Source organism: Thalassophryne amazonica, chromosome 19 (genome assembly GCF_902500255.1).
Source record: "Thalassophryne amazonica chromosome 19, fThaAma1.1, whole genome shotgun sequence".
Taxonomy (NCBI): Eukaryota; Metazoa; Chordata; class Actinopteri; order Batrachoidiformes; family Batrachoididae; genus Thalassophryne; species Thalassophryne amazonica.
Window position 1 is genome coordinate 65,706,563 of NC_047121.1, and position 16,337 is coordinate 65,722,899.

A 16,337-nucleotide genomic window follows, 5' to 3' on the forward strand; every position below is an offset into this window, starting at 1 on the left:
AGAGTGATGCATACAGAGCAAAAATAGAAAGAAACAGTGCATCATGGGAACCCCCCCACAATCTACGTCTAAAGCAGCATAACCAAGGGATGGTCCAGGGTCACCCGATCCAGCCCTAACTATAAGCCTTAGCGAAAAGGAAAGTTTTAAGCCTAATCTTAAAAGTAGAGAGGGTATCTGTCTCCCTGATCTGAATTGGGAGCTGGTTCCACAGGAGAGGAGCCTGAAAGCTGAAGGCTCTGCCTCCCATTCTACTCTTACAAACCCTAGGAACTACAAGTAAGCCCGCAGTCTGAGAGCGAAGCGCTCTAATGGGGTAATATGGTACTACGAGGTCCCTAAGATAAGATGGGACCTGATTATTCAAAACCTTATAAGTAAGAAGAAGAATTTTAAATTCTATTCTAGAATTAACAGGAAGCCAATGAAGAGAGGCCAACACGGGTGAGATATGCTCTCTCCTGCTAGTCCCCGTCAGTACTCTAGCTGCAGCATTCTGAACCAACTGAAGGCTTTTTAGGGAACTTTTAGGACAACCTGATAATAATGAATTACAATAGTCCAGCCTAGAGGAAATAAATGCATGAATTAGTTTTTCAGCATCACTCAGACAAGACCTTTCTGATTTTAGAGATATTGCGTAAACGCAAAAAGGCAGTCCTACATATTTGTTTAATATGCGCTTTGAATGACATATCCTGATCAAAAATGACTCCAAGATTTCTCACAGTATTACTAGAGATCAGGGAAATGCCATCCAGAGTAACGATCTGGTTAGACACCATGCTTCTAAGATTTGTGGGGCCAAGTACAATAACTTCAGTTTTATCTGAGTTTAAAAGCAGGAAATTAGAGGTCATCCATGTCTTTATGTCTGTAAGACAATCCTGCAGTTTAGCTAATTGGTGTGTATCCTCTGGCTTCATGGATAGATAAAGCTGGGTATCATCTGCGTAACAATGAAAATTTAAGCAATACCGTCTAATAATACTGCCTAAGGGAAGCATGTATAAAGTGAATAAAATTGGTCCTAGCACAGAACCTTGTGGAACTCCATAATTAACTTTAGTGTGTGAAAAAGATTCCCCATTTACATGAACTGTAATCTATTAGACAAATATGATTCAAACCACCGCAGCGCAGTGCCTTTAATACCTATGACATGCAGTCAAACATGGTCAAACAAGGTATAAAAAAAAGCAAATTATTAGTTAACAGGGTTTTAAAAAGGAATACTTTGGACCATGTATCATGCTTAGTTATATTACGGGGTAGCATATGTCACATGTTATAGAATCCAATGGACATTGACCTTGTTTGACCTTTACTTTGGAGACCAAACATTCAACACAATCAAAACTATTCCATTTATTAATCCCATTAGCTCAACCAATAATTTGCATCACTTTACCAAAATTGAAGGAACTTTAACCCCATAACTCCTGATTACTTAGTCATAGATAGTCCAGACTATACCTTTTTTGGAATCTTTACGATCAGACAATGTGGTGTAGTTTTCAAAATGATTTGAGCATTTTTAATTTTGACCTCTGTGTAATTCTTCAATTGACCCCTACCTTTAGGGGAGGTGATGGTCTAGTTGTTAAGGTGTTGGGCTTGAGTCCAGAAGATCATGGGTTCAAATCCCCGCCTGACTGGAAAATCACTCAGGGCCCTTGGGCAAGGCCTTTAATCCCCTATTGCTCCCGGTGTGTAGTGAGCACCTTGTATGGCAGCACCCTGACAGCGGGGTGAATGTGAGGCATAACTGTAAAGCGCTTTGAGCGTCTGATGCAGATGGAAAAGCGCTATATAAAGTGCAGTCCATTTTACCTGGCCGCCTATTGAAAATTCAAGTGACCAGTCGGATTTTTTTTCAGAAGAGTAATGTCTAAGAGTATTTGTGCCAACTTTGGTGCTTGTATCACCGTTTGCACGATTGTTTCAGTTATCTGCTGCACTAGCATGCAAGTAACATGTTAATATGGTTATGAAGCAGATTTCTTCCCGTTTCTGATTAGCAGATATGTTCCCAGCTCAGCACAGTTAATGTTCCACACCTACACAAACAAACTGAACTCAGAGTTATAACACTGAAGTGTGACTAAACAGCTCTGGTATGAAAAGGCCCATAAAACAAAACAAGACAGTGAAAAGTTCCAACTTCAGCTTCTGCACCTCAATGGTCCTCTCTCTGGCAGCGCTGTCATCTTGTACTGCCTGTATACACTCCTCCAGTGATTTTAACTTCACATCCTTCTCTTGGATCCTGTAAAGCAGAGTAAAGTCTGAGCCAACCACAGAATTGTCAAAACCCATTCACTTGATAAAACGTCATTCACAAAGACTGTTTTCGGGAGCCATGTCCCAATGAAAGCATTCAGGCAGGAACAAAGATTAAATGTTAAAAGAATAATAAGCAGGTGTATCTGAGGAGTGGCCTCAGTTGCAGTTCAAGAATTTAGCAAATGAGATGATTTATGGCAGTGTAAGCACCAGCCTGTCCAGATGGTTTCCATAACCGAATGACTTGCAGTCTTGGAAATCAGTGTTTTTATGACATATCCCACTCCCAATTTTCCTTTCAGTTTAACCAATGAAGATAAGTCTCATATATTACTCAGCAGTCTGACAGGGATTCTTAAGATTACTGATTGCACCTTAGTGTTTAAAAAGAGGTTATCCAGTGGTAGTTCTTTCTGCTGAAGTACTAAATTGAGCACCACAATTTGGCAACGATAGTCAAGTAAACCATATTTGATACATTGGACCCATGTGGCATATTCTGGTACTGGATAAGGTGCACTTTTATTTGTTGACTGCAGCATGGTGGCTTAGTGGTTAGCACTGTTGCCTCACAGCGAGAAGGTCGTGGGTTCAATTCCCGTGGACTTTCTGTGTGGAGATGCATGTTCTCCCCGTGTTTGCGTGGGTTTCCTCCGGGTGCTCCGGTTTCCTCCCACATCCAAAGACATGCGGGTTAGGTGAATTGGAATCTTTAAAAAAAAAAATTGTCCGTGGGTGTGTTTGTATATTTGTGGCCCTGCGACAGACTAGCGTCCTGTCCTGGGTGTACCCCGCCTCGCGTTCTATGACTGCTGGGATAGGCTCCAGCTCCCCGCGACCCTTAACTGGACTAAGCGGTAGAAGATGAAAGAAAGACTGCAGCCAACTGTCTAATGTGATATCAACGCCCATGTTTAAGCAACACTGTAGATGATCAGTGGAAATTTCAGCCAATTTCACTGCAAAATCAAAGTACTCTTAGGAAAATTGTAAATGATGCAATTTGCCGTTTATTTTGGAATGGGATCTGCTGGTTCTTGTGATGCTCTTGTTAAGACTGTATCGATAAATGATTGTGATGTTAAAAGTACAGAAGCATCATTTGGCAATGTAAATACAAACTGTACACAAATGCATGACTGCCTATTTAGGGATATTTGGCACCACCTACTGTCGTGGATGTATGATCTGTAAAATTGTAGCATGGGATCAATAAATACGAGTATGTGCCTTATCTGGGACCAGATATTAGATAGGTCCCTCATATCAATTGCCATAATTATGGTAGGACAACTTTTTTGTGCAAACCTGAATTTCCTCACTCCTGACTAAACTTGGTAAAGTGCTGGTTGCTCACTGCAGTGAATCTCTCACCTTATGGCTCAGTCACACGGCACTTAACGAAGGATGACAAAGCAAGAAATCTGGACTTTCGTTGACTTTCGTCGTTGGCATCGTTTAACCTTCGCGCAGCCTCGTTCCTGCAGCTGGCGCTACGTCAGGATTTTTAAACTGTTGAAAAATTTGAACGAAGGGCAACGAAAACCTCAATTCATCTGTGTCTCGTTTTGCTGTCGTTCTTGACGTTTTTTAATAGTTTGTTTAGTTTTTCTCACGTTATTGTTTAATTTGACTTTGTTGGAGCAGCTGAATGTTTTCACACAGCGCAGAAGCCGATTTGTGAGCGTGGAGGCTGCTGCCTCATATACCGTTGGAAATTACAGGGCAAACTCGGCCTGCTTGCTTGGATTTTTTTTAATCTGTGTGGGGGGGGCAGCTTCAATGGGCTCAGGCACCTCACATAGGCCAGAATTAATCTTTTGTGTGGATATAATTATTTTGCCACAAGCAACTGTTGAATTTGAAACTTTGAAATTTGTGTAATTTCCGACAGTACTTGAATGCAGCATCAGCGACAGCAGGAGCTGCTGCATGCGCTTATTATTTTGTATTAAATATAACAATGTGAGTGTAGGAATGACAATCCAGTCCTTCTGTACATGTGGCAACAGGTAGATGAATCAAAATAAAGAGCGGTTCTGGATGACAGAATTCACGTTGTGGATCAGTGATCAGCTGGTGGAAATAACTGCACATGTGAGTCAATGCACGCGTTCACACGCACTGATTAATTTACTGCTCTGATATATTCAATCATCTTTAAACATATTTATTCTCCCTTTTGACAGTTTTCTGTTATAAATAAATATATATGGCTTAGAACATAATACAGTGAGACAGCAGTGACCACAACGCACTTTTTTTTTTTTTTTTTTTTTAAATTGGAGGAAGACGGAGCGTGAAGCGTGTCGACAGAGTGTGGATTCTGATAATGATGGAGATGATCCCTCTTTTGTTTTGGACCAGGAACCAGAGCAGGTGGTCCACCAACGTGCACACAGATCTCCACAGCTTCTGTTTGCAGTTTCTCCAGGACTCAGGCGCTATGAGCTCCGTCCCAGTGCTGAGTCCTGGAACTCAGAGATGCAGACACTCTGCTCCAGCTGTGGCTCCAGGTGCATTTCAAGCTTCGGTTAAGTTCCTTTTTCGTCCCTTTTGCGCTCTTGCTTCGCAGACTGTTCGGTGATAAAAGCTCTTTCGTCCACCTTTTCTCAACGAATTGTGACTTTTTTTTTACTTTTTCCCTTCATTCAGGAATTGTCGTGTGCTGTGTGACTGGGCCATTAGACATAAAAGCAGCTGGGCTGGCTGCTTGGTGAGCACAACTCACCCACTCACTTAACATCAAATACTTTCAGCTATACTGGCGCCAAAGCTATCTACATTGACTGCACCTGCTTTGTAGTTCTTCCACTCTTGACTCAGATGATGCCTGTGATTGTAAAACATCAAACAAATTAGCACACAATAGGGTGTAAATGGTGATTACATCTTTAAAAGGCATGAAAGAATTTTGAACTCACTTGTTCAGCTGTCTTGCACTTTAAGGCCTCTACTTCTTGTCTCAGTCTCTCATTCTCTTCTCTCACAGCCTACATCAGAGCAGATTACAGATTCCCCCCCCCCCTTTAAGAACTGTGATCATAAGGCACATTCATAGCAAAGAGGTTGGTCATATTACACATATGTCTTTCAGAAAGCGCTGTAACTAGGTTTAAGGATATGATTCCTTCTTTATGTTCTCTAATGCCATATACCAACACAGTGCAGAGTAGCTACCTAAACTCTGTAAGGGAGATAGAGTATCTCGTCAATAGTTTTACATCCTCATTGAAGACAACTTTGGATGCTGTAGCTCCTCTGAAAAAGAGAGCTTTAAATCAGAAGTGTCTGACTCCGTGGTATAACTCGCAAACTCGTAGCTTAAAGCAGATAACCCGTAAGTTGGAGAGGAAATGGCGTCTCACTAATTTAGAAGATCTTCACTTAGCCTGGAAAAAGAGTCTGTTGCTCTATAAAAAAGCCCTCCGTAAAGCTAGGACATCTTTCTACTCATCACTAATTGAAGAAAATAAGAACAACCCCAGGTTTCTTTTCAGCACTGTAGCCAGGCTGACAAAGAGTCAGAGCTCTATTGAGCTGAGTATTCCATTAACTTTAACTAGTAATGACTTCATGACTTTCTTTGCTAACAAAATTTTAACTATTAGAGAAAAAATTACTCATAACCATCCCAAAGACGTATCGTTATCTTTGGCTGCTTTCAGTGATGCCGGTATTTGGTTAGACTCTTTCTCTCCGATTGTTCTGTCTGAGTTATTTTCATTAGTTACTTCATCCAAACCATCAACATGTTTATTAGACCCCATTCCTACCAGGCTGCTCAAGGAAGCCCTACCATTATTTAATGCTTCGATCTTAAATATGATCAATCTATCTTTGTTAGTTGGCTATGTACCACAGGCTTTTAAGGTGGCAGTAATTAAACCATTACTTGACCCAGCTGTCTTAGCTAATTATAGGCCAATCTCCAACCTTCCTTTTCTCTCAAAAATTCTTGAAAGGGTAGTTGTAAAGCAGCTAACTGATCATCTGCAGAGGAATGGTCTATTTGAAGAGTTTCAGTCAGGTTTTAGAATTCATCATAGTACAGAAACAGCATTAGTGAATGATCTTCTTATGGCCTCGGACAGTGGACTCATCTCTGTGCTTGTTCTGTTAGACCTCAGTGCTGCTTTTGATACTGTTGACCATAAAATTTTATTACAGAGATTAGAGCATGCCATAGGTATTAAAGGCACTGCGCTGCGGTGGTTTGAATCATATTTGTCTAATAGATTACAATTTGTTCATATAAATGGGGAATCTTCTTCACAGACTAAAGTTAATTATGGAGTTCCACAAGGTTCTGTGCTAGGACCAATTTTATTCACTTTATACATGCTTCCCTTAGGCAGTATTATTAGACGGTATTGCTTAAATTTTCATTGTTACGCAGATGATACCCAGCTTTATCTATCCATGAAGCCAGAGGACACACACCAATTAGCTAAACTGCAGGATTGTCTTACAGACATAAAGACATGGATGACCTCTAATTTCCTGCTTTTAAACTCAGATAAAACTGAAGTTATTGTACTTGGCCCCACAAATCTTAGAAACATGGTGTCTAACCAGATCCTTACTCTGGATGGCATTACCCTGACCTCTAGTAATACTGTGAGAAATCTTGGAGTCATTTTTGATCAGGATATGTCATTCAAAGCGCATATTAAACAAATATGTAGGACTGCTTTTTTGCATTTACGCAATATCTCTAAAATCAGAAAGGTCTTGTCTCAGAGTGATGCTGAAAAACTAATTCATGCATTTATTTCCTCTAGGCTGGACTATTGTAATTCATTATTATCAGGTTGTCCTAAAAGTTCCCTAAAAAGCCTTCAGTTAATTCAAAATGCTGCAGCTAGAGTGCTGACGGGGACTAGAAGGAGAGAGCATATCTCACCCATATTGGCCTCTCTTCATTGGCTTCCTGTTAATTCTAGAATAGAATTTAAAATTCTTCTTCTTACTTATAAGGTTTTGAATAATCAGGTCCCATCTTATCTTAGGGACCTCGTAGTACCATATCACCCCAATAGAGCGCTTCGCTCTCAGACTGCAGGCTTACTTGCAGTTCCTAGGGTTTGTAAGAGTAGAATGGGAGGCAGAGCCTTCAGCTTTCAGGCTCCTCTCCTGTGGAACCAGCTCCCATCCCTTAGTTATGCTGCTATAGACAGACTGCTGGGGGGTTCCCATAATGCACTGTTTCTTTCTCTTTTTGCTCTGTATGCACCACTCTGCATTTAATCATTAGTGATCGATCTCTGCTCCCCTCCACAGCATGTCTTTTTCCTGGTTCTCTCCCTCAGCCCCAACTAGTCCCAGCAGAAGACTGCCCCTCCCTGAGCCTGGTTCTGCTGGAGGTTTCTTCCTGTTAAAAGGGAGTTTTTCCTTCCCACTGTAGCCAAGTGCTTGCTCACAGGGGGTCGTTTTGACCGTTGGGGTTTTACATAATTATTGTATGGCCTTGCCTTGCAATATAAAGCGCCTTGGGGCAACTGTTTGTTGTGATTTGGCGCTATATAAAAAAATTGATTGATTGATATGTGAGTGATTTATTTGAGGTTTTGCCGATCTTTACTAATCAGCTATAAACCCCTAAAATAGGTCACCTTCAGTTCTTCCTCCTTGTTGGCCACTTCAATCAATCCCGTCTTCAGCAGGTCTTCCACAGTTTTGATTTTCTCCTCCCTCTCCTGGACACTAGATAGAAATCAAAAAGTCTATGAGATTACACCATTTTAATTATGAAGAAAATGGCAACAAACACAAAATACCAATCCAGTGAATGTTTCATAATGAGGTTATTTACTGACCGATAGTAACCTGGAAAAAATAAATGTTACTTGTAATCATAGCAATCAGCAATGTTGTTTTAAATACACATACCTCTTTTGAATCTGGTCCAAAGCCAACTGGGATGCAGCCTAAATATGAGAGAGCCAAACACAAAAAGTAGAGTGAACAGAAGAACCCAGATTGAGTTTCATTCTATAGACTATTACAGTCCATAGCTGACCTGATCAGAAATCTGTGCCTGGAGATTCTGAATCTCTGCCTTCAGTGACATGTTGTCATTATGCAAAGCCTGGGGAGGCAAGAACACAAAAGAAATCACTGCTCGACACAGTTAACACATTTTGGGATAACTGACTCTGTAAAAGTTTAAAATAACACTAATGTAATTCCAATAATTATCTGCTACATTTGGAAATCCACTAAATAAGAGATACGAATTTTAAATGTAAACCTAAAAAGTTTGGGGTCTTTCCTTGCAGCCCCATAAAAGTCATTCTGTCCTAATAAAAGGCCAAAGCATCTTAGTTCATGGAGTTGTAAGCAAAGTGTTGTTCTCACTGTACCTGCATGTTTGTTTCTCTGCTGGCGCCACTACTCCTCTCGGCATTTAGAGAATCCTCCAAACTCTTCCTCTGCAGCTCTTTCTCTGCCAACCTGAATAGAGGAGTTGGAATGTTGAATGAGCGGGACTCAAAAAACACACAACCAGCTATTTTTAATACAATCAATACAGCACATCAACAAAGGTAGAAACTGTCTTACAGCTTCTGTAGCTCCTCGATGTGGGAGACATGAGCAGCCTAAATCAGAAACAAATAAGTTATTTTTCTGCACTTGCACAAACATGTAGGGTTCATGAACTGATTACATTGCATGAAGCTCAGACAGTCTCTCTCTCACACACACACCTGTGAAGAAATCTGTGCCTGCAGGCTCTCATTCTGGGCTTGTAGAGTATCATACTGGACCGCAAGAGCTTTATTTTCACTCACGAGTTCCTATCCAAAAGAAGAAAAACAAAAGCACAATCACCATATATTATAGATTATGTCAAAGAATCAAAATTAATGTAGTGTGTCGAGCTTCAGTTTTCAAGTACTACAGCTATTGGCGGTTCTACACTGAATTACTCCCCATGCGGGACCCTCTCTAACCCTAACCCCCTCCATTTGATTTTTTGCAGTCATTTTTTAAAAGTATTATTGAAATTGACATCAAGAGGCCGCAGGCTACAATATAACTCTCACACAGAACATCCATGAATTGCAAATAGATGCAAGAAATAGACAATGACTGAATGAAAAATGCTGCTGGAGGCTACAAATGAAGCAGAAGCATCTGTTGTAAAGCGATCTTGATTGCATCCTGGTGATTTTTGGGTGGTGTCTGGTGGGGTTTGTGTTGTATTCGTGACAGCGTGTTGGTTCTTGGCCATTTATTGTCCTTGTGTCGCCAAGAATACTCATGATTTAAACACTAATGATTTAAAAACACATCCAGGTCACATTTTTGCGGGTTCTCATGGCAATTTGTTGACACGTCACAATGTGGTGCCCGACATCTGCCAGACTCGGTCTTAGATCAGCATGTGAAGTCACAAAATCTCCTTAATGCTAAATCTCATGGTTTGCATACATTTAAATGAATCAAAATTCTGCAGCAGGTTCATGCAATCATGTAGCACAACACCCCAATATCACAAACATTCATTCATTTATCAGTCTTATTGATATGTTGCATGTGTGACTCACACTGGCCTCTCACTGGGCTTGAACTCAGTTACTGGAACGGGAGGCAGGTGCACCACCCACAAGTCTAAAACCAAACGGCTGCAGCGGTTCTTTTTATTTTTGACATTGCAAAATGAGGCTTACTCACTGCTGGCAGAGAGTTTACTTACTTTCTGGTAACAACTAACATATGCACAATGGTGTGCATTGATACTTGAGCCAATCTGCTGAAATTACTTGGTGTAGCATTTTGGAATTAAAAACATGCATTCTCAACATTTTGCAGCACATTACGTCATAACCTACAGACTACATGATGTCTCACCTGGACCTGGGCCTGCAGAGAGTCATGTGTCATACTATGCTGTGAAGCCTCCAACAACTCTATCACCTTCTGCTCCAGCCGCTCTTTGGAGACGATGGTTTCAGTCAGGTTGGCGTGTAGGGTCTGGATTTCCTTCTTCTTGCTGTTCATCTCAGTTTCTGCCGCCAGCAGCTGGGTGTGGAGGTCTGTATGCGCACACACACACACACACACACACACACACACACACACGCTATTCGTCATTGAAGGTGACTTTCTGTGTGACAAACTTCTGAGATGGACATCAGTTACCCTGTTTGGAGGCTTGAAGCTTCTCTCTCTCTGCACTGACATTGTGGAGGAAATTCTGGAGATCCTCCCAGCGCCGTTTAGCTTCCTGGAGCTGAGCCTAGCAATCCAGAATTTGGGAATATAAAACTTGCTTTCTTCCAAAGTATTTACATTACATGCATTTATTCTTTTAACACAGCCCCTAGAGCTACACTGGACTTGGTGAAATATACAATTACACCAATTATGTGACATCTTTGTCCTTCTAAACACCTATACTGCTACGGTTAGGTCAAAAATGAATACTGGCACATACAACACAAACGAGGCATTGGGGAAGACTGCAACTAACAACTTAATGCATGCTGTTTCACAGACTGTTTGCTGAGCTACTATTAAAAAGGCATTAAAATTTCAACTACATACCCACCAGAAAAGATGATTTGTTGCTTACATACAATACAAAGCCTCAAACATTTCAGATTCCAGAGGCAACACAATCCTCACTACCTACATTCCACTTCCCACACCGCCCCTCCCAAGAACTTGCACAACACCCCCACCACTGCTATTTTTCCTCATAACACAGCCGCAGCCATTATCGACTTTTTGAGGTCATTCAGCCTGCTGAGGGTTTGCACAGCTCGGTACATTTTTCTTCTCTTGGCTGGGAGAACTCAAGAACAGGCTAAACAAATGCTTTCCGCATCTAGAATTAGCCTACCTCCAGCTGGGACACATTTTGCTTGTAGCTGACTTCCAGTGACTTTCTCTGGTGCTCCTCCTGCTGCAGCTTGTTGTTTGTTTCAGCCAATTCCTTCATCAGTGCAGTGTACTCAGAACGCAGCTTGTTCAGTTCGGCTGAATTCCTGTCAAGCGACAACAATCATAATGAAGATCTTCAGTAGATAATTGAGGGATGCTGTCGACAGATCAAACTCCATGGAGCGTTTGATTATGTTGAGTTGAATGCAGATTCTTTACTATGAGCAACACTAGAGAAAAAGGAGGACGAGCTCAGCAATTTGAGCCTATGAAAATTCTGAGGAGAGCACTCACTTGCTCTCCATCTGGTTGGTGGCACTGCTGACTGCATCTCTCAGGATGCCGTTTTCCTGCTGAAGTCTGGTGATCTGGCTTTCCAGCTGCTCCCTCGCCTGCTGGAACTACACACAACAAACCCAATAACTCACTCTTCATGGATTCCACCAGAAATTTTACAGAGTGCCGATGACACCAAAGAATACACAGAGGTCACTGCTTGTTTTAGTCACTAGTCTAAAGACAAATTTGGTCAAACTGCACAACTATTCATGCCAGAGCAACAAGTGATCACAACTCACATATTAACACAAAATGGTTGATCCATTACATCTGTAGGACAAATTAAAATAAATGATGTAGTTTTACTACCAAAGATTAATTGGATTTATAGGTAAAAGTTGCTTTACTTTGCAGATGATGCTGTGACCTTTGCAGCATCAACCCTGACTGCAGCACTTGAGAAGCTGAGTGAGGAATCAGCGTATCTAGGGTTAAAACTGCCATGGATCAAGACGAAGATCACCGACTTTCACTGTAAAAGTCTTTAAAATGCAGCTACAATTGCTGTGAGATTAAAGTGCTTTTACTGTGAGAAGCACATCAACTCAGCCATGAGGGGTGTACAGACCAGTGCATGCCAAGTGCCGTTTCCAAGCCCAGACAGATGGAAGATAGAAAAAGGTAGCGCATCACTGTCATTTACGTCAAATCTCAACCACACTGGATACACGAGACAGTGCACGATCCCCAACAGGAGCAGCCAAAAGGATATTAAGAACTGTGACACAGCAGGAAAGTGCTGGACCTATGTCAGAAGTCTCAGCTCTTAATTTCAGACACGGTGCCTTTACAGTTTAATTTTTTTATTTATTTTTTTTTTTACTTTTTTAGTAACAGAATGGTGGCTTTATGTGACACACGCAAAGAATGGAGCGTGATATTCTGAGTTGGACAATACATTTCTTGTATGGTGGCAAAAATAAATAAAATCTCCAGCATTATTGCAGTTAAATGAGGCAATGTCCACACTGGCCCAAAAATCTAACAAAAGTACTTACTTTTATCTGCATGCTCTGGAGCTCTTGGTAGCTGCCCTGCGTTTTAGCCTGCATGCTTCCCAATTCTTTCTCCAAAGCTGCTCGTTGCTCTCTCATCACAGCCTCCACTCGGTTTGTTTTTTGCTTCTCAACCTGAAGCTCCTTTAAACACAGCAATATATATATATACTCAACAAAAATATAAACGCAACACTTTTGGTTTTGCTCCCATTTTGTATGAGATGAACTCAAAGATCTAAAACTTTTTCCACATACACAATATCACCATTTCCGTCAAATATTGTTCACAAACCAGTCTAAATCTGTGATAGTGAGCACTTCTCCTTTGCTGAGATAATCCATCCCACCTCACAGGTGTGCCATACCAAGATGCTGATTAGACACCATGATTAGTGCACAGGTGTGCCTTGGACTGCCCACAATAAAAGGCCACTCTGAAAGGTGCAGTTTTGTTTTATTGGGGGGGGGGGGATACCAGTCAGTATCTGGTGTGACCACCATTTGCCTCATGCAGTGCAACACATCTCCTTCGCATCATCCGTGAAGAGAACACCTCTCCAACATGCCAAACGCCAGCGAATGTGAGCATTTGCCCACTCAAGTCGGTTACGATGACAAACTGGAGTCAGGTCGAGACCCCGATGAGGACGACGAGCATGCAGATGAGCTTCCCTGAGATGGTTTCTGACAGTTTGTGCAGAAATTCTTTGGTTATGCAAACCGATTGTTTCAGCAGCTGTCCGAGTGGCTGGTCTCAGACGATCTTGGAGGTGAACATGCTGGATGTGGAGGTCCTGGGTTGGTGTGGTTACACGTGGTCTGCGGTTGTGAGGCTGGTTGGATGTACTGCCAAATTCTCTGAAACGACTTTGGAGACGGCTTATGGTAGAGACATGAACATTCAATACACGAGCAACAGCTCTGGTTGACATTCCTGCTGTCAGCATGCCAACTGCACGCTCCCTCAAATCTTGCGACATCTGTGGCATTGTGCTGTGTGATAAAACTGCACCTTTCAGAGTGGCCTTTTATTGTGGGCAGTCTAAGGCACACCTGTGCACTAATCATGGTGTCTAATCAGCATCTTGGTATGGCACACCTGTGAGGTGGGATGGATTATCTCAGCAAAGGAGAAGTGCTCACTATCACAGATTTAGACTGGTTTGTGAACAATATTTGACGGAAATGGTGATATTGTGTATGTGGAAAAAGTTTTAGATCTTTGAGTTCATCTCATACAAAATGGGAGCAAAACCAAAAGTGTTGCATTTATATTTTTGTTGAGTGTATATATATATATACACACACACACACACACGTCAGTGCAAGACAGCATATGAAGAATCTATGCTAAGACAGAGGGCAAGGCAAACAAAAAGTATGCGTCATATGTAAAAAGAAAAAAAAAAAAAAAAAAGACGACAATCTAGACCTGGCTGAGCTGCTTCACTTTGTCCTTGGCAATGGAGGCCTCTTCCTGCAGAGTTGTAAGGAGTCTCTCTTGTTCCTGGGCTGCTGGGTCAGCTCTGGCTGCAGACTGGCATCAAGGCATGAGACAAAAAACAAAAAAACAAAACACAAATCTAATGCATTGAATCTTTAACTACAATTCAAGCCTCCTGTCAAATGCATACATTCCAATTGGGCAGTGCAGTCTCGTTTGAGGGCAAGCACTAAAGGGGTAAAATATGATGTAATTTCTCTACTTCTAGGGACAAAAATACAGCATTTACTCTGAGTTTTTGGCCAAATTACACACAAAGTGAAAATGCAAAGAAAAAGTGAGGACCCAGTGGGAAAGTAGACGTGTTGCAGTTTGCTTATGACCTGAAGCTCAAACATGTCGAGGCAGGTTTGTAGGCAAGAGAACGCGGCTACTCTGGTTAGCTGTGTAGGCTAACACTTACAGACAACATCTCCCATTCGCCTTGTCTTCCCTTCTGCACCGGGAAAAAAGTTTTCATGACTGCTTCGGTGATTGCAGCCAAAAACAATAAAGTACACCATTTTCCTGTGTGAAGTTATGCTGTGCATATGTTGCTCAACGGCAACGGCTGTGGTCAAATCCCACACAGGGTTCAAACGAGACTGCAATGTTCTATTTAAACAGCTCACTTATTATTATGCTCTCACTTTGTTCCAGGCATCCAAGGCATTGGGGCTCTTCTCTCTGAGAAGTGTCATCACACTGACAGCCTCCACTTCTGATAGAGACATGCTCGAGAGACCGGACAGCAACTCCTTCAGCTTCACCTCGGTGTTCTCTGAGAGGTGAGAATTTACAGAGTTAGTAGAGGGGATGAACAGCAGCGAGAAAAATCTAACTGTGAACAACACAACAGATATCTTATTATCACTTGCCTTTTTCAGTCTCATTCTTTTGTTTCTTGTTACTACTCTTAGCTGGTATGTCGTCATTATGGAGTGCCTGGTGGTTGGCAGAAGCTGCTACATCGGCCATAACTTTGGCTTCATCTACAGGGTTTGAGACAAACTGGCTGACATCAATGTCATGAGAGTTTATATGAAGATATATTATCTAAAAAAAAAAAATATATATATATATATATATATATCAATTAGAAACAAATGCTTGTGGGAATATTGTACCAATACTAGTCTCAATCCTTTGTTTCTTGGAATTGTTCTTCTTTTTCCCAGCGGTACCACTTGGGGGTGTACCATCCATCACTTTTGTTTCAGCCACAACGGGAGCTTCTTTCTTGACTGGCACTTGCTCTACTTTTACCTCTGGTGACTGGTCATCCACTGCAAGGAAAACAAAAGTACAGAAACCCTAAATCTCAGCCTAAGCAATCTTGTAACTGATGCTGTAAATATTCCATCAGTAAGAAAGCGTCAAAGGCTTTGATGTGGCGAGGCTACTGCAGAAAACGTGTCCATTCATTCCATTCTGTCATGTGCCAACTATGTGCTTGGGTATGCTGAAATCTTAGCTACTCACCAGGTTCAGTTTTTTGTTTCTTCTCTTTTTTTTTCTTTTTTGCAGAGATCTGAGGTGGTGTCTGAGCTTGAACAGGAGCTTGAACCTGCACCTGAGCTTGAACCTGCACCAGCACCTGGGGCTGAACCTCAAGCTGTGGAGAGGGTGGACTCGACTGTTTGGGTACAGCTACAGGTGGCTCTGCCTTACGGCTTACTGGTTTCGACCCGTTCACTACTGGCCCCTCAGAGGGAAGAGCAGCAGCTGAAGCAGAAGAAGCAGCAGCCTTTGCAGCCTTTTTGTCCTTCTTCTTTCTCTCCCTCAGAGCTGCAGGAGCTTCTGGCGACACTACCACAGGCACGTAGGCAGAAAGTGTTGGTGTTGCAGCAGTCACCACCGGAGGTTCCTCCTCAATCTCTGGAGTAGAGCTGCTGGCACCATCAACAACATCAAAATCCCGCAGGTCCTCTTCTGATTCTCCTCCTCCACCACCTCCTCCGACATTGGCAGACTCCTTCTTCTTGCTCTTCTTCTTTTCATTCTTCTTGCGGCCATCTGGTTTGGATGGTGGGAGCTTGAGATCACGTTTCTGCCTGGCCAACACTTCATCATAGGATGCTTCCTTCATGAACAGCCAGAAGAAGAGGAACATGATGGCAATGACCAAGGAAGGGGCCAGGATGAGCAAGTACTGAGAGTCATAGATGTCCACAGCCATTCTGCAAAAAAAAAAAAAAAAAAAACATGGCAAAGAACCCCAGGAGGAGGGTAAATCATATTAGACAGCAGATTACCCTTTTGGCCCGGTGTCGCAGACCAAATGATCCCCCCTAAAAATTGGTCCACCCCACCTCCACTGTGCATGCGTCATTTCAGAG

The 16,337-nt window shown here is 42.0% G+C and overlaps 1 protein-coding gene across 3 annotated transcripts in view; it reads right to left on the reverse strand.

Moving 5' to 3' along the window:
* ktn1 (kinectin 1) overlaps window positions 1-16,337 on the reverse strand; it is a 41,143-nt gene that overhangs the window by 20,782 nt on the left and 4,024 nt on the right. For all 3 annotated transcript variants that reach the window (XM_034160054.1, XM_034160056.1, XM_034160053.1), the window contains exons 2-20: window positions 15,481-16,178; window positions 15,126-15,284; window positions 14,877-14,990; window positions 14,649-14,779; window positions 13,948-14,052; window positions 12,516-12,656; window positions 11,473-11,579; window positions 11,138-11,282; window positions 10,435-10,531; window positions 10,144-10,328; window positions 8,997-9,086; window positions 8,851-8,888; window positions 8,652-8,742; window positions 8,309-8,377; window positions 8,179-8,216; window positions 7,902-7,992; window positions 5,211-5,279; window positions 5,082-5,119; window positions 2,179-2,269 (exon numbers count right to left, since the gene is read on the reverse strand). In XM_034160054.1, the coding sequence (XP_034015945.1) occupies window positions 2,179-2,269; window positions 5,082-5,119; window positions 5,211-5,279; window positions 7,902-7,992; window positions 8,179-8,216; window positions 8,309-8,377; window positions 8,652-8,742; window positions 8,851-8,888; window positions 8,997-9,086; window positions 10,144-10,328; window positions 10,435-10,531; window positions 11,138-11,282; window positions 11,473-11,579; window positions 12,516-12,656; window positions 13,948-14,052; window positions 14,649-14,779; window positions 14,877-14,990; window positions 15,126-15,284; window positions 15,481-16,177 (2,496 nt within the window). In that variant the 5' untranslated portion in view covers window position 16,178. The remainder of the gene's footprint in view (window positions 1-2,178; window positions 2,270-5,081; window positions 5,120-5,210; window positions 5,280-7,901; window positions 7,993-8,178; window positions 8,217-8,308; window positions 8,378-8,651; window positions 8,743-8,850; window positions 8,889-8,996; window positions 9,087-10,143; window positions 10,329-10,434; window positions 10,532-11,137; window positions 11,283-11,472; window positions 11,580-12,515; window positions 12,657-13,947; window positions 14,053-14,648; window positions 14,780-14,876; window positions 14,991-15,125; window positions 15,285-15,480; window positions 16,179-16,337) is intronic.